This window comes from Fusarium graminearum, chromosome 2, assembly GCF_000240135.3.
Source record: "Fusarium graminearum PH-1 chromosome 2, whole genome shotgun sequence".
Taxonomy (NCBI): domain Eukaryota; kingdom Fungi; phylum Ascomycota; class Sordariomycetes; order Hypocreales; family Nectriaceae; genus Fusarium; species Fusarium graminearum.
Genome location: NC_026475.1, coordinates 86,464 through 107,006, shown reverse-complemented (window position 1 = coordinate 107,006; position 20,543 = coordinate 86,464). Strand labels below are relative to the sequence as shown.

Genomic DNA, 20,543 nt, shown 5'->3' with positions numbered 1-20,543 from the left:
CTACTGAACAGCTTCCGTCTCCTCATCTTCATCATCAACGTCGTCATCCGACTCATCTTCCGAGTCTAGTGAGACGTCTTCCACAATCAGATTTCCTGACCTTCCGATTTTCTCTCCCATTGTCACCGTCGTGCTGGGCTCGTACACCTCCCTGGGCAAGATCGAGGCAATTCTGAACTTGTACTCGTGCTCGTAATCTTCTGGCCTGTCATCTACCGCCGCGTCGTCTTGGCGGAGAACGCTATAGCACTCCACAAAGGCATACATGTCTTCCAGAGATGCATCTTGGGGGAAACGGCGTACGATTCGGCCGATGCCTGATTCCTCGGGCATCTTAAGAGCGACTCGCACAACATTCTTCTCGCTGGTCGGCGGTTCGGCCACAATCGTTGCAGCTCTCCATGCTTTCCATTTCCAACGCTTCTCTTCAAGTATTGCTGCCGCATTCGCTTCTTCTAGGGCGCGTTTTTCTGCGGCCGCTGCGGCCGCTGCTGCTTCCTTCTTTTGCCGAGCACGCTCGCGGTCAATAGCAAGGGATCGCTCGTAGGCTGAATCTTGTTCGGTTCGTAGATTTCTTGTGACTTCCTGAGCTGTTCGCTCAGCCCGCACTCCGTCAAGGTCGGCGCCGTACTTCTCGATAGCTGCTCGAATTTCAGAAAGGTAAGTAGCCGAAGGCATGGGCCCAACAAGACGCTTGACAATCCCCATACGAGTGCTGCCCTCCTTTGGCGTAAGACAAACCAATGCTGAGAAAGGAAATTTGGTACAGATGTACTCCTGAGCTACCTGGTAAGCTTCAGAGTCGAGCACGTTGCCCCCCCAAAGTAGAATATTATTAGAAGGGTCCTTGATGAAAGCGACCACTTCTGGTGAAAGTAAAGTCTCCTTGACAAAGGACTCGGTATCATCATGCTCGGGAGACAATATTACCACAAGCATGAACTTGAGATCCTTCTTAGCTTGGTCGTGCGCCTGAGCGACACCGCCCTCAAAAAACGGCAAATCGTTCTCCCCATATTCCTCCTCGAATTCTCTCTTAAATCTCGAGGCTGTATCCCGTGGCATTAGAGGCCGTCGGCCATTGGTACCCCTGAAGCCGGTTGATATTCTGCTTGTTACAGCGCGCGGTCGAATCGATGCGGGTAGGAACGATAACGCATATAGCAGTGTTCGAAAGAGTGTCGAGGCAGCCCTCCATCCCAGGCTGAAAGGTGTTAAAAGCAGACCCAGAAGCCAGGGAGCCCGATTTGTGACGGAGTTTTGGGGAACGATCCGTGGCGCTAGATCAGTGCGCTGGCGTGGTGAGGCACGGGAGGGACGCGCTGCTTCGTGGAAGAGACTCTCTTGGAGATTTTCATGCCGCGCTGTCGCTCGAGGGATTTCTTGCTGCGCTGCAGCTATTGGGTCGGCCGTTTCACCATCGAAGAACTTGGCGATTGCGATCTGCGAGCCAGCGTTAGAATATCCAGAACTGTACGTTGAACTAAAATGCATACCTGAACGTTCCATTCTGATCGCCTTAGAAGCGGAATGGCTTCGTTTATTTCTTGATTTGTGACTTGAGTGTATTGGTTGAGGGCCTCTTGCTGAGTAGAGGACAGCTGTCCCAAGTCGACTTCACTTTCGTCCATGCTGTCGTTGTAATATCCCTCCAGCCACCTTGACCTTGGTCATAAACAAAATCGTTTCGTGAGCTTGAGCCACAAGCTTATGTATGAAGTTCTAGTTTTTGCAACTGTTGTACGTGGGAGGAAAAGATGCGATTTGCGTTTCGGTCGTGGCGGTGACCCCACGCTGTTCTTACACAAGACGAGAAAGAAGGTTCCGGATCTGCAGATCAAGTGTACCTATTGAAGGTTGTCCTAGGTGCAAATTGGTGATTGGATTTATGCACTCTTTAAACAGGTAGTTGAATGTTCCTGAGGTATGGATGGGATAATTGTTGCCATGACTTGGGTCCCGTGTTAATGATCCTTAGGGATTGTTAAGAGAGCTAGACGAAATAGAGGAATGATGGCATCGGAGCGCGTCAGAGCTTGGCTTATCAGTATGGGGTACAGAATAATACATTAGTACCTTCTACCAAGATTATACCCGTTGGGTTGGCTATTCTTCGGCCTAGCACTAAGGTAATGGGAACAAGCTGGGTTCAGGTTGGCGTCATGCCGCGGGGGGGGGGGGGGGACGTTGCATGTATCTTTGTATATCAATTCTGCGGGAGAGATACTCTGAAGCGCGGTGCTTGGAACCAAGACTCGCGAACTGACTGCCTTGTCTCGCTGGTCAAGAGGTAGGTCGTCTTGCGCGCCAGTCCCTCCACCAAAAGTGCCCCCCACCGCCCACATCCACACTTGTCCAACTCCTACATACCTACCTAACCTCACCTACCTCTCGTCTTCTCCCCCGACCTCGCAACTGCTTGTTACCGCCACAAGAGGCGACGGCCCGCGCCTAGTTTCTCCCGAACACGGCCGTTGGCCTCCTGCGCTCTATTCGACTTCCTCGCTGCTCCGGTTAGCAGCGCCGTTGAAACCCCGCCGTCCGTCTCGTTCCTCCATGGGCGGCCAGTCGCCTCGAGCCATTGAACCATGGGAGATGCTTGCCAGAGTCAAGTAGGTGCTGTCTTTGTCAGTACTCGGTCCAGATCCCGTCGGCTTTGTTCTTCGTGCAAGACTGCCATTGCTTTCTGCTCTCTGCTAACACAGCATCCTCGCGTGTAGACGTCGTAAACTCGGCCAAGGGGCTGCACTATCTTCAACACTATATACCACTGACCATGGCGACATCGCGGTATCAACCGGCCGATCTACGACGCCAGGTCGGGTCTCCGAGGCCCAAGGGACGCGGTTCGTTTGCCCTTCCGATCATAGACACACCCCGTCTACCCTCCAGTCTAAACAAACACTGACTTGGGCGTTTTTAGAGAATAAAGATACCTTGTGCCGGAACGTACTTATTTATGGTCATTGTCGCTACGAAGACCAAGGCTGCGCGTTCAGCCATGATCAAAACAAAAATAACTCCAATTCAGATATGTAGGTTAATCTTGCTCATGATCATTTGGTGCTTGGTGGTCCATCATGCGAAAGCTCGCTGTGTCAAAGTTCGACTTGGCTTGGTTCATTAGGTTACACATGGCAGCCAGAAAAGTCTCTACCCGTCGCTACCTAGGTACCTACCCATGTTTGCTGGTTAAGTTGGTAATGTGATTTGAGAGACTCCAATCAAGGGTCGCAACTGCCGCAATTCAAGCCCGTAGAGGCTTCATTGCTACGGCAGCGGTTATTCATGCCCGGTCCTGCTTCTTTGCTTAACGGCTGATGCTTACCTTCATTCATTATCACACATGACTTTTCTGCCGACTTCCCCCTAGGTTTTCTGAGCCATACAATATTTTGTTCATTGACTTACAAGGTCTTCCATACTTACATTACTACCCATCCTGACCATATTCTATCTTTTATTTCGCCCTCTCATCCTTCTTTACACCTCGGTCAATCTTCAAAAGGCCTATAGTCTTTAATCCATGGATATATTCCATTGATCCCACAGTATGGCTGACAGCGATAAATTCAGATCAAAAAAATCACTAAACGTCGACTCGCCCTCGTTCACACCGGCCAGCATAGGCAGCAAGAAGCCGACATTCTCCTCACAGGCTGCAAGCGCTCCCGCATTTACTCCACGTGGGTTAGGCTGTACGAAACCTTGTGCTTCCTTATAATTCTTGACTAACTTTATACGAAGCTGCCACCCCCGTGGGCCTGCAAGATAGCGATAGTAGCCTGTTCAATCCTGCGTCTGCCCGCGAATTTACACCTACTTTTGACATCAACACTACGGTGAGACATGATCATGCCACATGCTGAGACAATGCTGATGAGGTAGACTGCGACAAATGGCTCCGCCCAAGATAGCGGGATCCCATATGATCCGTTTACCGTGAATCAGGGCCTCGCCACTCCTCAATTTAACCCTTACGCAGAAGACCCAACGCTCGGTGGCCACGGGCCAGGTTACTTTCAAGCACAGAACGCTTTTGCAACGCCCGTCCAGCCACTCCAACACCATTTATATTTCCCGGTGGCTCCTCATCGAGATGATCTAATGCCCTATCATCGTGTACCGCACGACTTCTTCCTGCCTGAGAAGGAGCGCGAAGAGATTGCCCGGAAGCTTGAGGCAGCCGGCCAAGTCCTCCCCAACTCTCAACTACCGCAACTCGATAACTACCACAACTTGGTGCCATTGGACACGACCCATCGAAAAAATGCTAATATCTTTGGCTACCCAAGCTGGGTCTATAAAGCTACGGCAACCAAGACAGGCAACCTTTACTGTTTGAGGCGGCTCGAAGGTTACCGATTAACCAACGAACAAGCAATCAAGCTTGTGAAAGAATGGCGACGTGTCAACAGCGGCAGCGTGGTTACAATCATTGATGCATTTACGACGCGTGCCTTTGGAGACAGTTCGCTCGTTTTTGTGCAAGACTACTACCCTCTCTCCAAGACACTTGTTGAGGCTCACTTAACTCCAAGTACTACTCATGGTAATCGTTTCCAAGCGAAAACCCCTGTTGTTGAAAATGTCCTCTGGGTCTACATCTCACAGCTCGCCAATGCTCTCCAAGCTATCCATTCCAACAACTTGGCAGCCCGTTGCATCGATCCGAGCAAGATCATATTGACTCACAAAAACCGAATTCGTCTCAGTGCATGCTCCATCCTCGATGTTGTGCAGTATGATGCACACCGATCGATTCAGGAACTCCAGCAAGAAGACTTTATCCAATTCGGACGTTTGCTGCTTTGCTTGACAACCAACACGTTGCCAGTACACCTGACCAACTACCAAATGTCGTTGGAACAGATGTCCAGGGCATATTCCGTGGAGATCAGAGACACTATTTTATGGCTTCTCACACCCCAGCAGCCTCCTGCGCAGAAGGGTATTGAGGAGTTTGTACGCGGAATCGCCGGGCGAATTACTTTCACTTTTGACCAGAATCTGCAAGCTCTAGACAAGGCCAATACCGACGTGATGCGGGAGATCGAGAACGGAAGGGCTGCGAGACTGATGATGAAACTCGCAACCATTAACGAACGACCTGAATTCGAGGGGGATCGAACATGGGCTGAGAATGGCGAACGCTATATGCTCAAGCTGTTTAGAGACTATGTTTTTCATCAAGTCGACAACAACGGCAAACCAGTCCTGGACATGGGACACATGCTCCGATGCATGAACAAGCTAGATATTGGATCAGACGAGAGAATCTGTCTGACAAGTCGAGACGAACAGACCAGCTTCCTTGTGAGCTACAAGGAGCTCAAGAAGATGCTGGCGAACACATTTGGTGAACTTGTGAAAGGGAGCAAGTCAGGACGAGGCTTCTGATACCATATCTTACGACAGAACTTGGGTCGACGCTTTGATTACTATATTGGAAGAGTGCAGCCTTGGATCATTATAGGCCACCCTCATTCTGAGTCATGATTGATCGTTATAGAGTAAGGATTCGGATATATCAGAAGTTTGTGTAGGGTACAAGGTTCAGCCAGATGCATACAGCTTTGCTTTATTAACATAGTCTATTGCCTTGAATATAAGATATTGAATCCGGCTAGTGACGTGGTGATGTGCAATTGAAGCCCAGTGGATTTGTATTACGCGGCCGTTTGTGAGCCATACATAATCCAGATGGCATGCTTGGAGAAGGCAGTCTAGTCTAAGTAATTGCTCGATCTCTTTCTTTGAGTCGTCGAGCCTTGACAGGGCTGTATATTTTGTGGCTGGCGCTCAATCAGGCACTTGACTCTTTACTGCGTATCGTCATGATTTTCATTTCCAGTCCGCTTGTGTTTGTCTCTTCAGTCATCCTCGGGTTGAACAAAAGGGTTGGCAATTTCTTCACTGCCGTCGACGGGGCTGACAAGAACAAGGAGGGTGCCTCGTACAACCACAAGACCGAGGGATCGAGTAGACTCGTTGCCTTCGTCGTCTGTGATGATGGTGTCAGCTACAGAAGCACTCAAAGTGCGAGAGTAATGAAGGGAGAAAGAAAAATGCGCATGTGCAGTCGCGTGGCATACCTCGAACAACCTCATGCACATCATCCAGAACCAGGTTCATCAGAGCGTCATAGCCCTTCAGCGTGCCCTTGACTGCAAAAAGAATTAGTTAGCACTTTGCCTTGATGGCGCACACAGGACTCGAACGAACATACCCTCACGGCCACCGTTAAACTTGACGGTGATCTGCTTGTCCATGTACTTGCCCAGGTCAAGGATGTTCTCCTTCTTGGGTCTCTCGCGCTCCTGCTGAGCGCCTCCCGCGCCTCCTCCGCGACCGCCTCCGCGTCCACCTCGAGGATGTGATCCTTGGCCGCGGCCACCTCGGTGTGATGGTCTATCGGACATGGCGTATTGTCGGTCGGGGGGTTGGATAGGGAAGATGGGGGTGGGCGGGATATTGGTGATGAGCTTGCTTGGGTGTTTGGGTTAGACGTCGTTGGAACTTGTGAATGCTTTGGTGGGGTGAATTACTAGCATAGATCTGGGCCAAAGCGTGTGCAGATTCAGGCTTTCTGTGGGGTAGTAGGTACGTGTAGGTTTGGGTGCGAGACTGAGCTTGGCCAGCCTCGGATGTAGCCCATAGGCGGGAATAAGTTCAAGATGCAAGCTCTGGTCCTGGGTTAGATGAATGCATACTTGTTCTAAATTATTTTCCGACAATCAACACTTAGTACTAATAACCTATCTAGGTGGTAGGTCTCTTGAAATAAGATAAAACATTCAACATCCACCAGCAAGGCTTTCCGGAATATGATGTTTCTCGAAAGTTACGATTCAGCCAATCAGTGACGAATCTGAATTAGCAACATGTGAATGCCATGAGATCCTCCTAATCACGCGACTCATTTTTATTAGGGATCGTCGTGAGTGGGCAGGAATAATCAAATTGTATCCAGTCGGTTTAGTGACGTTTCAATGCAATATCGCAAGAGTGAGCAACCTCCGATCCAACCTGAGACGGCGGGGGTGAGCTCGCGTGCCTCGGAAGAGTGATATTGCAGAATGTACTCTGTAGGTCTGTGTATGCATTGTTACCGCCGTTTCTCCATCCGTAGTAGTCTACAAGCTACAGCACAGCCTCATACAAAGATTCCTGGGTAGATATGTATATGCGCCTGGCAATCAGTAAGCAATATACATCCAGGATTGTCGGTCACGGTCAATGAGTTGTTTTCTTACATGTATATGCTGCTTCTATGGCCAAGGAGGCCTCTCCAATGATTACCTATGGACTGTCCTAAACAAGTCAAGTTGCACTAATTTTGATCATGAGCCCGTTGGTCCGCTATCCGCTTCTCTTACCATCTGTCTAGATACTCTTTGTCCTTGTCGCTTTTGAACCGAATACTACTACCATCGTGGGGAGTATTTAATCGAGAGTTCCTCCCACGTTTTCTTGGCCTACCTCATTACAACTTTGCCGTTAAGGTTCTTACAGCGGTACATTAGTACCTTGGTACTAGTACCAGGCCATTAGCCCCCCTTCCCATTCCCCTGCGAGTTGAGGCTGGCAGTACTCTATACTAGGTAGGGAAGTCCTCAATTTGGCGCACTTTCCAGTCGAATTCATTCCAATTGACTTGACGGGCTGGCACCCTGGCCGCCGCCTCGCTCTCGTACTCTCTGGGTCTCGTACAGTTAGTACCTTGTCCCTCCACATCGTACCGGCACTTTCTTCTCGCTCGAGACTCTTTTCCCGCATGGCCTTCTGATCTTTCGTCCCAGCCCAGCGAATATTTGACCCTCTTCGATATCCTTTTCTTGATCAACAAGACTCCTCCTCGCCCACTAAGAGTCTTCAACTAGACCGCTCGTAGCTGAGTGCGGTATTTTGCACGAGGGATTTTCTGTTCTGGGTCAAATTGAGCAATTGCGACTATCCATCAAAACTTGTCCTCCTCTTGGCGGCCATTTGCTTGCATCTGGATCTCTCCTGGCTTACACTACAGATCGACACATTGTCCCCCTTATTCACCATCAACTTTGTTCAACCTAACTCTGTCGCCATGAATCTTCAATAACCGTTTCTGTTGTCCCCTCCCCTCTTCACTCTTCTCACCTTGCTTGCCATCCTGCATCCAACCTCGTCACATTCCGCCACTCACCTGACTCTCATCTGCGTCGTCAAATCTTTCGACACGTCCTGACATCCTTCCTACTTTGCGCAATTCACAGGCGCATATTCGGGTTGTAAGATAGGCTTGCTGAGCCTTGATTCCGACCAACAAGTTTGCCGGATAGACGCAGGCGCCGTATTCTGATTACCCTCACGCTTGAAAACGAACTGTTACCATATCTATCATCTTGGCCAACATACTGCACAGTACATTTCACAGCCATCCATCCATCATGGGTCATACTTCAGACTCGGAACCCACGAAACGGAAGCGTGACGTCGATGATGCTGGTGGTCCAGGACGTGCTCAGCATGCGCCTACATCTCTCCAAGGTATGTTCAGTACAATGGCAGCCATCCAGCGCTGTGCCATGTTGTGTCGCCTCAAATCCTGAGACGTTCATTTGTAGCATCGCGTGCAAGACATATTATGTTTGTCCTCGCGTTTTCCACATTGCTCAATGCATGCTGTCGCCTCGAGGCGCACACAAAAAGACAAGCGCTTGAATCAGCCGCCTTCCCTGGACGCAGCCTCTAGCTTGACTCCTCCAGGAGTGCACATGCTTGTTGCTTTTGTATCTGACTTTTCTGTCTCGGTGCTCTGGCACAGCTTGTTCGCTTGGAGGATATGCTAACCTGACCTCCAAGGCGTTCCCGGCTACATCCATTATCTATCAAGATCAAATGCCTCCCACCTGAGCCTCGTTCAGGGAGATGCCGATACATTTGCCGACATCATTGGCCTCATTGGCGAATACGAGAGTAAGATTTCACATATTTCATGGTACCAGCATGGCAGACCCTCGACTAACAATCATCCTCAGATGTGTTGGATAGACATGAGAGCCTTGCAGCAAGTCTTGGGGCCAAACTTACTGGCCCGCGACTTGTAAGGGGCATTGAGAAGTTTTTCGATGGTCCGATCAAAACGACACCGCTCCAGCCATTCTCCAACCCCATAAGCTGGCTTGACGTTGTCAGTTTCGCTAGATCAAATCCCAAGGACTTTAGCCTCGTTCAGAAGCCAGACGGCTCCCGATGCTGCCAGTTTATCCTTAAAGGTTCACAGGTCGAGATCTTGGAGGACGACTGGCGCTTGGTATGGTCTGGTGCCTTGGATCGGTTTCCTCTCGATCACCCGCTCGAGGAGGATGAGACGGCAGAACTGGCAACTTTGGATATTCTGGAACAAAGAACGTCCATTCTTTACAAGAAAGCCGACGAGGTAGCGGCAAGAGCTCGCATACTCAATCATCGCCTTGGTCAACGAAAGCAAGATATTCGCCGGCGTCGCAGCACACAAAACCCATCGCCGTCGCGATATCAGTCTGCGAACAGTACGACGAGCAACGCCTCCCAGCGGACAGTCACCAACTTCGGTGCTGGGTACGATTTGCATGCAGATTTGTTGCAGCAGTTTCTCACAGCTTCAGCCTCACCACCTCCATCGCGATCAACATCAGTTACAGGAATTCCTATAACTGCATTGAGTCAACCGTCACCATCTCACAGCACGACCCAGTCTCAAACACATGGGTCACGATATGGTCACGCCGTGGAAACGATAGCACAACCTGCAATTGACAGCCGCGAGGCGGCTTTTCGCCCCCTTATCGCACAAAAAACTGATCAGCTGGGCAAGGGAGATGTGATCACACCGCCCTGTGATCGGTGCCGAAGACTACGGGTAGAGTGTGTCAAGCACCTGACAGCATGTTCGGGATGCACTAAGAAGCATGCTAAATGCAGCTGGAAAACAGTCACAGATGAAGAGTTTCGACAGCTCAAAAAAGAAATGGGACTCAGGGACGAGATGGATGTTGACGGACAATCCGACACTGGACCGAGTACCGAGACACTAGATCCCAAGGACGGACTTCCGAGTCGAGTTGGAGATCGACAAGATGCCGCTAAGATGTCAGGAGAAAGGACGCCAGGGACATACGGGACAGATGAAGGGTCAAGGCCGCCCAGCAGGGATAACGGACATTTACCTACCACAATGGAGCCCTCGACCGCATCGATGCACCGCTTCGACCTGAGCGCCGAACGACATCGACTCCCATTCGGAATAGGCCAAACGGCCCGATCGGACCATAGCAACCACTCAGTCGAAACCCTACAAACCGGGACAAGCGCTGCAGGCGTGACAAATTCGCTGACAATGACTTCGAATAGTACGTACAGAAGCGGTGATGGTTCGTTAAATCCGTCACCCAGCTGATACTGTATAGTTAGAATAGCCCCTTTGGCGTTTTACGTATAAACGAACAGATCCTTCCTGTATCGCAGTGACAGGAAAGCGGTATATATAGGCCATGCATAGGAAGGGACACCATGCGGCGAATACAATGAATATAAAGCCATTTCAAACAACTGTACTGACCGACTTATGCCCCGTGTTGTTGGGTTAAAAATATAATGTAGTGCCATTAACTGGCGATTGCTTTCACAAGACTCGTTGATATTGACATGGACTGGTTGGTTTTAGAACCTGTACCGATTCTTCATGCCCCACAATCAAGGCAGACTGAAAGACATGTCTTGTGCTACGTACTCCGCAGACCCCGCCGCAGCGCCACTTTACAAACTGAGGCGCGTCCAGTAGTAGTCATAGGAAAAAAGTTTTGGTCGTCGCTCGTTTATCTGCGGGAGGCGATTGACTGCACTTGCTCCTACCGACCGCTTCGCTGATTCATGAAAAGTTTCTCCATCCTTTTTTTTGGATCAATAAAGAGAGGCAGAACGTTCCTTCTCTTCATAATCTCCGAGGCTTGTCCCTCTTACGCCCAATCGATGTTCTCGTCTCACATGCACTCTTAATCCGACGACAGACAAGCTGCCCTAGGCTTGGTATAACGACCGGTGCTCCCGCGCTGAGACGACTCTTTAACGACGTAGCGACTCGAAAACAAGTAAAGCCGACAGGACGGCCAATATCGACAGGATCTAAGAATCTCGGTGCTATTTTGTGATCAATCATTAATCCCTATCATGTCGCATCACCAAACTTCTTCGCAAATCATGACAAGGGACGACGAGAAACCCTTCAACCATACGCATGTGCCAATCGACCACGCGGCACTCATTCAGTCGCGAGAGACTGGCGATGTCCTTCCTGATGACACGCCCATTCAGGGCAACGTCAAAGCATTGCCCTTTGCCAAATCTTGGGTGCACATGTTTGCTGGAGGGTATGTAAAAGTTCTATGGGCTTGCCATGTGGCTCGCTGCAAGTTTAACTCACGGAGAACTGTAAGACTGACTTCATGGTGATTTTTAGTGTTGGTGGAATGACTGCCGCTGCGATAACGGCTCCTCTCGATGTGCTTAAAACCCGATTGCAATCCGATTTCTACCAAGCTCAGATTCGAGCCCAACGTGAAGCCCAAGTTCAGACTCTTGGACGACTCAACCCCGCTCGAAGCGCACTGTACCATCTTAACGACACCCTCCAGATTCTCAGTTCCGTGTACAAGAATGAGGGTTGGCGGGCACTCTTCAAGGGGCTTGGCCCTACCACGGTTGGAGTTGTACCTGCTCGAGCCATCAACTTCTATGTATATGGCAACGGAAAGCGTTTGATCTCGGAACATTTCAACAACGGCGTGGAAGCTCCCTGGGTTCATCTATCGGCTGGTGTAGCTGCTGGTGTTACTACCTCGACGGCTACGAACCCTATCTGGATGATCAAGACTCGTCTACAACTAGACAAGAATGTGGCAGCCGGTGGTGCTCAGATGCGCAAGTATCGCAACAGTTACGATTGTATACGCCAGATTCTCCGGGACGAAGGCATCCGAAGTCTCTACCGCGGCATGAGCGCCAGTTACCTAGGTGTGGTTGAGTCCACGATGCAATGGATGCTTTACGAGCAGATGAAAGTCTCATTGGCCCGCAGACATAACGAGATCGTCCGCAGCGGCCGCGAAAAGACTTGGTGGGACAAGACCGTGGACTGGACTGGAAAAGGTTTCGCTGCTGGAAGCGCCAAACTAGTTGCTGCTGTTATCGCTTATCCCCACGAGGTACGTCATCGGTATACAATGTTCTGCCTTGAGACATACTGACAAGGATACAATAGGTTGCGCGAACGCGATTGCGACAGGCTCCCATGAACAACGGCTTGCCCAAGTATACCGGCCTAGTCCAATGCTTCAAGCTCGTCTGGGTTGAAGAGGGCTTAATGGGTCTCTACGGAGGTCTTACTCCTCATCTTATGCGAACAGTACCTAGCGCTGCTATTATGTTTGCTATGTACGAAGGTATTCTTCGGTTGTTCCACACGCCTGCATAGGCTGTTGAATGATTGAGGAGAGCCGTCGATCAGATGAGTCGAAGACCGGCAACGTGGGTCGTCCATGCCGGACTCCACTCCGGCTCTCAGTTGACAACTTGTAACAATATCTGCCACGGGTTTTTATGAGACTACGCATACTTCATAAAACACCACTAGCACCTGTACCATGTAAAATACCCGGGATCTTAGACAGGGGCTGGGGCATGAAGAGACTACGGAAAAAAAAAACCAACAAAAGGGGTGACGGCGTGAAAGGGATGTCTTTTGCTTTCGGCGTTTGGCGAGCGGTTGGATTGATAGAAGGGAATCAAGAAATCACACACTCATGTACGAAATTATGTATAATAGGAGGCACACGTGTCTTCTTAGGATATCACCACACATCGCATGTACCATATTACGGGTATTTTAGACAGAAAATGGTCAGCTCGCACATCTTATAACGAAAAATAAGGAATAGTAATACCAAACTGTATCTGTATCATTCATCTAGGTGCATATCTTATGTTAGACTCATGTGCTTGTGTCCTCCATTTTAACAGCCAATGATTATGGTTGTACAGAGCAGAAGATGAGGATATAGGACAGTCTATCAAGCCATGGTTATGTGCCTCGTACGAGAACCAAAAACTCATCATTGTAGAAAACATGGAACGTGGGCTTAAAGGAGCGGTTTTAAACGGATTGAAATGCAACGACCGAACCAGAACTTGCTTTTTCGCCATGGCAAGACTAAGAGACATCAGTATGTACTTAAAAAGGAATGCCATCCCATGCGCTTCCTCCCATCGTCTCTTTGCTTGGCTTGCTGCTGCGATTATGATGAGAGCATGTTGTTGAGGAGTGAGTCTCGTTGGGTAGAAGCCGGGTTTCGCTTGCGAAGCTTCCGAGGGTGACGCGGAGTTGAAACTGGAGATGGAGAACGAGAGCGAGAGCGAGAGCGAGAAGAGGACATGGCTTTGAAAGGCCAGATTAGACGGAGGCGTCACCAAGCGTTGCGATCCCAGTTGGGGTCTGCGAGCGTGTCAATCGGGACATCATGGTAGCGAAGACGGATTACAAACTCACCTTGGACGAAGGCGGCCAGAACCTTACTCCCTGTCTGCAGCAGAGGGTGTCCAACAACGATCTTGAGGAACTTCTCAAGGCCTGCCCGGCGGCCCTCGATGACATCGTCACTAAAGCGGTTGGTGAAGACCTTGCCAGGCAGGGGTGGGATGGTTACCCGGGCGCTCTCACGCTCGAGGATGTCGCGGAAGTACTCGAAGTCAGAGTAGCGGCGGCGGACGCTGCTCTGGCGTAGCTTGAAAGCCGGTATGTTTGTGCGGCAGAGAATCTCGTAATCTGTATACATATGGCGGCCCATGCCGTGCGTTCTTGGGTTGCGGACCTATATCGCGCTTTGTAAGCCTTTCTGTGTAGGTGTGTGTATATGGCTCTCTGAGTCCGGGTGACAAAGCGCAAAGAGACATGCCAAAGATAGTGCGCACCTCAATCTCTAGGAAGTTCTCGGGAGGCCCGTAGATCTCGTCAAAGCTCTGCTGGCGCGTATCAGGCATAGATTGTAGAATCGGTCGGTGGAATTGCGAGCCTGGCGCATCGAGGCCGGAGTTGTCCTGGTCGGACGCCATAGTGGCAGCGTTGCAGAGGCGAGTTTAAAAAATAAAGCGCTATATATATATATGTGCGATCAGAAGCGTTGAACTCAAAGGTTGGCAGCGGGCGCAAAGGGAACAAAGAGAGGCTCGTGGTGATGTTTTGTAAAGTGGAGGTCGAGGTCAGGTATGATGTTCGGGCTATCATGTCGCATGAGGTTGGCTACTAGAGTTGGAGGTGGGGGAAAGAGGGCGGGGTACTTGTGTTAAAGGCCTGTGGTCCTACTATCCATATGTACCTGCCTCTTCCTCGCGTGCTTCATTTTTTATATCTTGGTCAGGTAGTGTTACAATCACAAATAAACAGAATCTAAACCTATTTCGGGGCATTCGGTGTCCGTCGTGTCAATATTTGTCGGTTGTGTAACCGCGAGAAATTGCGACATTGCATTGTACAGGTACGATAAGAAAAAGGTGTTTGTTGGACTTATTCTACCAAGACACATCTGTCTAGCAACATCTTAATCTAGGTAGGCGCTTTTATCTATCTAGATCGGCGAATTTTATTGTTTGTGGCTGCGAAACGTTGCATTTGATTTAATATATGTACCCCAGACGCTGATGAATGATTCTTTATTTTATTAGGAACTAGCTTTCATCAAACACAAGGTGGCAGACATGAACGATATCTATCATTAATATACTCTGGTCCATACTGGTCCAATAATTTGTTGCATCCCAGTATCGAAGACACGCTGCACGTTCCTGGCCGTTGCTGAAATATTGACCATCTGCCTCCCGGCGATGTGGTATGTATGGCGAGCACGAGTGAGAGTATTAATTTTCGTCTATTTTCGAACGATGAGTCCGTTGGCTGGGCTTGGGTCTGGGCTGGTTCAGCAACCCAGGGGCTCCCCCAAGGATATTCCAAGTCTCATGCAAGAACTGAGCTGAATCAAACAAGTATAAGTCCATATAATCGTCAAAACGCCATGCTCCAAATGTGCCTCACCTTGGACCTAAACCTACAACGCCTATCGCGACATGCATTGTTATACATGGCCCATGTACAAGACCTGCGTAAGCCCAATGACACTTGGCTTGGGTGCAGCCGGTGTCTTTTCTTCGTTATGTCCATATCAAAAATCTGTCCAACTACCAGATACTTCACTTTTTGTCAGCGAACTTTTGGTGTATGGCACGGATCTGGTCCTCAACGTTAACGTTTTGCATGTGTCCCAGTTGTGCTTGGCTCTTAGCGTCCATGGCACCATCGTAGCTGTGTATAGCAGCCTTCTTTCTACGCGCCAGCTCGTCCTCGGAAATTGCCTGCCCAGTCACAGGGTCAAAGACGTCGCTGCGCTGGCTGGCAAGACGCTTTAGATTGTTTGCAACGTCGACATGGGATATGCTGGTCGAAGCATAGCGCGAGTCTGCCTTGGCCTTCTGCTCTTTCCAACTAGGATCGAGAAGCTCAACTGCGAAACGATTAGCATACTGGTCATGCCGGCGGGTGTGGTGAACATACTTCGCATATGGGCATCGAGCTCGTTCATAGGGATTTGCTGCTTGCAGTTGGGGCAAAGAGCCATCTGAGCACCTTGTCTGTTAGCAGCCTTTTGTGCCGCACGTGGAACGTAGTTCTCCTTGATTTTCATAGGAGGAGCACCGCCGCGCGCTTCGGCAGTAGCCTGCTGCTTGCGTGCTTGCTGCTCTGCGCGCTCCTGGATACGTCGCTCTTCTTCCTCCTCCTGGACGGATCGCTGCGCTTGTTGTGGAAGAGGAGCGTAAGGTTGCATTGGTGGGGGCATCTGAGCCGGTTGGTAGGCTGGTTGCTGGGGAGCAATAGGGTAAGCGACGGGCTGGTTGGGATATGCGTTGTAACTGGTATCCTCGTCGGGCATGGCCTCCTCGATTCGAAAGCTCGCGCTGATAGATGCGTTGTTGCGGTCTTCGAGCGATGCATACTGGAGATCGGAAAGATTGGTTGGAGGGGGGAGGTTGGCATGGTCATCGGCCTCGTTGAAAGTGATGGTTTCAACGACAACAAAGTCGCTCCAATCAATTTGAGCAAATTCCTCCTTCTGCTTTTCTTCCTCCTCTTCTTTCTTTTGACGTTCGGACTCGACGAATTTGGCATATTCGGCTCGTTGCCTGGCGCGGTTAAGAACAAGGAACTTATCCTTGATGTTGGCTTCAAGTTCTCTTACACGCTCTTCTTGAAGCTTTCCACCTTCTCCACTCAGACCGCTCGCGCGCAAAAGTGTTGTATACTGATCAACGATATGCTGGAAAAAGTTGTGGAGAGTATGGTTGGGAATAAGGAACGAAAACTGCGGGTTGCCAGCTTCTCGCTGAGCCAGCTGTGTCATGAATTGCCGTCCGTTTTTAGCAACAAATAAGGCGGCAAGTTGAATTACATCCAAATCTTTTCGGGCGATGCGAGGCGTTCGCGCAGAGAATTGAAAATCGACGGGTTTCGGAGGTCCCTGGGGCTTGGGAGGTTCAGCGGCAGGTTCATTCGCACGGCCAGCAGCAATTGCTGTGCCACGTCCATTCTTCACTTCATCAAGTCGCCATTGATAGAAGGGGTGATAGGCATCGGAAGGGTTAAGAAAGCTAAACTTTGGGTTGGAACGTTCCTTGTCGCGAATACGATCCTCGAAGACGGCGCCGTTGCGCGCTACGTAGCCGGCAGTTTTCTCAAGGACATTTCGAATCTCGCGAGGAGGAAGGACGACGCCAGCGGGAGGCTTGATGTCGTCAAGAACGGATGCGGCGGCATCGCCGTTGGCTGTTACGGCTGCCATTGCGAGGAGAATCAAAGGACGCGCTCAAAAGGCTGATGAAGATGCTTCTCAGAAGGCGACTTGGGAAATTTCAAAGTGCTCTACAATACCAAGGTACCAAGGTACCTAGCGACGCGAACCTAGCTGCCCATTATCAGACGGGCAATTGTTATTCCGCAATACCAGCCATCGACTAATAAACCACCAACTTATTGCATTGATCCAATTCATTTTTTGGGGAAAGATTATTATAATGATTTACATTCTAACTATCACACTGCACGATCGAGTACGAGTAAAATTACTGTGACAGTATTTCTTTCGATATAATCACTGCCAGATAACCATGATTTCTCAAGATCTAGCCCCGACATTGGACTATTTCGATACCTCTATACTAAGTCATCTTGGGTATAGAGTATGGAAACAAGAGCTATTCAGCGAAATAGGAATTTCGATGCTATCTCTATTTATTCTACACTTTCTATCAAGGTACGACGACTGTTAGAGTAGGAAAATTTCATCGGTCTTGACGTTTCGATATACTGTCAAAGCCAGCACATGCTGGTTGACAATCGCAAATTGTTAATTGGGTATGCGTTACCTCATCTAGCATCCACAGCATGTATAAGTACAGATTAATAAGTTCTGCATAAAGGAACGTTGACGCAACATTCCAATCCACAACGGTGGTCTTATACTGGTGGGCTTACTCTGTTGAGTGTGTTAATAAATACATCCCAATTATGCATTGGCCAACAAGGTACTGTTTGTATCGTATATCTGTATTTATCCTACCTATGTACGCTGTGGAATATGGCATATTTGCGCGCACAGATTTGCAGCCGACCTTGGTTTTTTCGTGCGACTTAAGATTGCTTCCACAGAGCTTGCCCCCTATCAAATTAGAAGATATATACCCCGCAATCGCTTCCACCATAATCTAAAATACCCTAAATGGTACGGTATGTTATCAATCATCACGGGGCAGTCGCCGTTTTCCCCGACCGACATCCTACCTAGGCTGGTATAGTATCTTCAACACGCCTTCGGTATTCGGCATTCCAAACCGCTATTGCGAGACCTGCTCGGGGGTCTTATCAACAGCCTCTCCAAGAACAAAGTATTGTACAAGTACACATCAACCCCAGGAGACAAAACACCGCAAGACTGAGGTGGGCTTCTGATGGAAGGCTTCTCCGTCGATACACCTGTCTGAGAAAACCCACATTTACTCCACGACACTCCGGGAGGACTGTTCAGTGCGGTCAGATTATATATAAGTTTGTTCTGATGGAGTTGCCAGCATGGAGGGCATCAGCTCTCGAGGCCGCTTCTCAATCCCTATTTGATGAGAGTTCCAACCGTTCCGAAGATGCCAGTGTGTTATTGGTCCTGCTGTCGTTCTTTTCTCATTGCGAAAAAATCCCCTTGGACCTTTTTGTACGCGGGTCAACCCCAAGGAAACGCTGGACAGTTGAGGGCAATATTGAGTTTGCCAACGCGACCAGAGTTGGGCTGGCCTCGGAGTTGGTGGACCTACTATCAGATGCTCAACGACTTACACGAGCTTTTGATGAACTGTGTCAGTCTGCGGCAGTGCTCAGATACCCCGATGAGACGTACCATTTGAATGAGGATATGTCAGCACGGGTTCATCGAAGTCTGGTGCCAGATACTTTGCCCTTTTGGCGACAACAGGCATTGGTCGTGGCGTACAGGGCAATACCTTGGAAGTATATCGAGTTTCCGTGAGTCCAGAACCGACGGCCATCGAGCTCGAACCACTGACATTACAAAAGAGACCCTGTGGTCAGATCGTTTCTGCCACATTTGCACCATGTTGCAGAGGCGTTCCAGGACTGTTTTGAAGAGCTACCTAGAGCTACCAGGACTGACTTCATGCTCACACTTATCGAGGCTTTTCGATTCCCAGATATGGCCTGGAAGTACTTCGCGATTGGCCAGGCTGAACTGGCTGCAGGTCGATTGAAAGATACACACCTTCGCCTTTGTATCGGCCAGACCAAGGCAGTCCTGGGGCGCCTCAGTGGGAACATGGATGAGGCCGTCAGTAGTCTTCAGGACATTGTGTCAAATGATCCAGCTGCCAGTGCAAGCAAGCGAGTGCGATGTGAGGTTGGTGTTGCAATCATTCAACGTTCTTTGAACTGTATCCAGGTTGCAGATCTTTCCACGGCACAGAAGTTACTGGAGGACTGGGACCCCTATGATGCCGAACCATCACCCTTGGAGAAGATTCTTAGCTTTCGCAAGTATTCGTTGCTGGGACGAGTCATGCGCCTGCAGGGTAATTTCGAAAAGGCATTGGAACTTCTCAAAACAGCGCACCAGACATCGCAGATAACGGGTGAACTCGTTTTCGACGAAGATCTCCGCGATCTCACATGCGACCTGGCTGATACTTTGCGGGAGCTCAACGAACCCGTGGCTGGTGAGAGCTATCTTCGCACAGAGATCACGCGGCGAACCGAGAGACCAGACCCATTGCAGGGCAAGTCGCTTCTGGAACTGGCTTTGGCGGAGACTCTTTTTGCTCAGGAACGATATGGAGAGGCGAAAGAGATATGTGTCAACATTGAGTCACGGGCAAGTCTTCTCAAGTACGAGAGGTTACGTGTAAATGTTATATTGGCGAAGCTGTCACATGCAAGGTCGGATTTTGAGGCTGCCTTGTCGCGATGGAGCGAAGCGATGCAAGCATTGCAAGAGTTTTCTCTGGTGGATGGACAGGTGCAGAATATTATCTCTGCGTCAATGGCTGATGTTTTGGACGCTCAAGGTCACAACTGGTTGACGAAAGAATCTCCTCGAAAGGCTTCACTGACAGAATTGGCAAAACCAGAGGGCGTGCCACACTGGATCGCTGGTTTTCGGCAATGGGCAGAATACCTCCAGTCCAAGGGTACCGGATAATTGAGTTATATAGGTAGTTGTCCGTGGTTGATTTGAGTTAAGGGAAACAGTAGGATTTGCGTTGGTAACGAACTTATTATGAAGGTGGAATTTAGATACCCGAGATCGAGCCAGCTGATCATTTTTACGGCAATCAAAGTGATTGAACACCACATCAGCAAAAATGTTTCGAGTGAATGTCCATGCCCGGCCACTAAGATATGGTCTAGAACGCGCGTTTCAAGTAACTCGGAGATCCATCCATGGGCTATCCGTACTATGAGAAAAGGGGGCAAATTGACCGTGTACCTGAGCGTTAGCTTTGTTTGAAGCCGGAGCTACAGCCGAGAGAGCCCCTTTGTGGCTACAGTGATAGGTTGTAGCCATAGCCACACTTGGTTGATGAAGGTCTTTGGACAGGTTGATCGGCGACTGTAGAAGGTAATTGATGGATGGAGTAAATTCCTCTTTCTGATCAATTCCAAGGCGGCTGCTAAAGCAAACCCATTGTCAATTGATCGTCAATGTCAAACACGTTTCGTGATAGCTGAAACCAGCCAAACTGCTGTCAAGAGCTATCATCAATACACCTGCTGAAGCTCTGTTCTGGGGCTAGTATAGCGGGGACGCCAGGGGATCTTCGCGACTGGGGCCAGGTTTGATTCGCTGCAGGGGTCTCGTCCAGTCCAGCTTAGGGAGAGCTAGAGAGAGCCTCCACCGGGCTGGGCTGACAGACCCGACGGGCAGTGA

General features: G+C 49.7%; 9 protein-coding genes across 9 annotated transcripts; 5 read left to right on the top strand and 4 right to left on the bottom strand.

The window, feature by feature from the left end:
• Positions 1-1,631, bottom strand: FGSG_08927 (uncharacterized protein; the record flags this gene model as incomplete). The annotated part of the gene is made up of 2 exons (XM_011321467.1): positions 1-1,443; positions 1,497-1,631. The coding sequence occupies 2 exons, from the start codon at positions 1,629-1,631 to the stop codon at positions 1-3; spliced, it is 1,578 nt and encodes a 525-aa protein (XP_011319769.1).
• Positions 1,632-2,556: 925 nt separating this feature from the next.
• Positions 2,557-2,930, top strand: FGSG_13264 (uncharacterized protein; the record flags this gene model as incomplete). The annotated part of the gene is made up of 3 exons (XM_011321466.1): positions 2,557-2,612; positions 2,721-2,846; positions 2,924-2,930. 3 exons carry the CDS (start codon positions 2,557-2,559, stop codon positions 2,928-2,930), a joined length of 189 nt encoding a protein of 62 aa, XP_011319768.1.
• Positions 2,931-3,544: 614 nt separating this feature from the next.
• Positions 3,545-5,400, top strand: FGSG_08928 (uncharacterized protein; the record flags this gene model as incomplete). Its single annotated transcript, XM_011321465.1, has 2 exons — positions 3,545-3,686; positions 3,782-5,400. Exon 2 carries the CDS (start codon positions 4,108-4,110, stop codon positions 5,398-5,400), a length of 1,293 nt encoding a protein of 430 aa, XP_011319767.1. The 5' UTR covers positions 3,545-3,686; positions 3,782-4,107.
• Positions 5,401-5,566: 166 nt separating this feature from the next.
• Positions 5,567-6,756, bottom strand: FGSG_08929 (uncharacterized protein). The gene is made up of 3 exons (XM_011321464.1): positions 6,230-6,756; positions 6,096-6,167; positions 5,567-6,004 (listed from the first exon to the last, which is right to left on the bottom strand). Exons 1-3 carry the CDS (start codon positions 6,420-6,422, stop codon positions 5,874-5,876), a joined length of 396 nt encoding a protein of 131 aa, XP_011319766.1. The 5' UTR covers positions 6,423-6,756; the 3' UTR covers positions 5,567-5,873.
• Positions 6,757-8,426: 1,670 nt separating this feature from the next.
• FGSG_08930 (uncharacterized protein) lies at positions 8,427-10,417 on the top strand (the record flags this gene model as incomplete). Its single annotated transcript, XM_011321463.1, has 3 exons — positions 8,427-8,526; positions 8,842-8,955; positions 9,018-10,417. The coding sequence occupies 3 exons, from the start codon at positions 8,427-8,429 to the stop codon at positions 10,415-10,417; spliced, it is 1,614 nt and encodes a 537-aa protein (XP_011319765.1).
• Positions 10,418-11,187: 770 nt separating this feature from the next.
• On the top strand, positions 11,188-12,490 carry FGSG_08931 (uncharacterized protein; the record flags this gene model as incomplete). The annotated part of the gene is made up of 3 exons (XM_011321462.1): positions 11,188-11,387; positions 11,477-12,221; positions 12,278-12,490. The coding sequence occupies 3 exons, from the start codon at positions 11,188-11,190 to the stop codon at positions 12,488-12,490; spliced, it is 1,158 nt and encodes a 385-aa protein (XP_011319764.1).
• A 988-nt stretch (positions 12,491-13,478) lies between these two features.
• FGSG_08932 (sorting nexin-3) lies at positions 13,479-14,052 on the bottom strand (the record flags this gene model as incomplete). Its single annotated transcript, XM_011321461.1, has 2 exons — positions 13,479-13,883; positions 13,984-14,052. The coding sequence occupies 2 exons, from the start codon at positions 14,050-14,052 to the stop codon at positions 13,479-13,481; spliced, it is 474 nt and encodes a 157-aa protein (XP_011319763.1).
• A 1,203-nt stretch (positions 14,053-15,255) lies between these two features.
• Positions 15,256-16,898, bottom strand: FGSG_08933 (uncharacterized protein; the record flags this gene model as incomplete). Its single annotated transcript, XM_011321460.1, has 2 exons — positions 15,256-15,566; positions 15,617-16,898. The coding sequence occupies 2 exons, from the start codon at positions 16,896-16,898 to the stop codon at positions 15,256-15,258; spliced, it is 1,593 nt and encodes a 530-aa protein (XP_011319762.1).
• A 936-nt stretch (positions 16,899-17,834) lies between these two features.
• FGSG_08934 (uncharacterized protein) lies at positions 17,835-19,965 on the top strand (the record flags this gene model as incomplete). The annotated part of the gene is made up of 3 exons (XM_011321459.1): positions 17,835-17,842; positions 18,029-18,628; positions 18,680-19,965. 3 exons carry the CDS (start codon positions 17,835-17,837, stop codon positions 19,812-19,814), a joined length of 1,743 nt encoding a protein of 580 aa, XP_011319761.1. The 3' UTR covers positions 19,815-19,965.
• Positions 19,966-20,543: the final 578 nt, after the last annotated feature.

Bases quoted from the DNA above. Each gene is read 5' to 3' on its own strand.
- FGSG_08929 (XM_011321464.1), bottom strand. From the start codon at position 6,422: ATGTCCGATAGACCATCACACCGAGGTGGCCGCGGCCAAGGATCACAT. The intron at 6,168-6,229 runs GTATGTTCGTTC...TTCTTTTTGCAG, and splicing joins GTTTAACGGTGGCCGTGAGG to TCAAGGGCACGCTGAAGGGC. The intron at 6,005-6,095 runs GTATGCCACGCG...CCATCATCACAG, and splicing joins TGTGCATGAGGTTGTTCGAG to ACGACGAAGGCAACGAGTCT.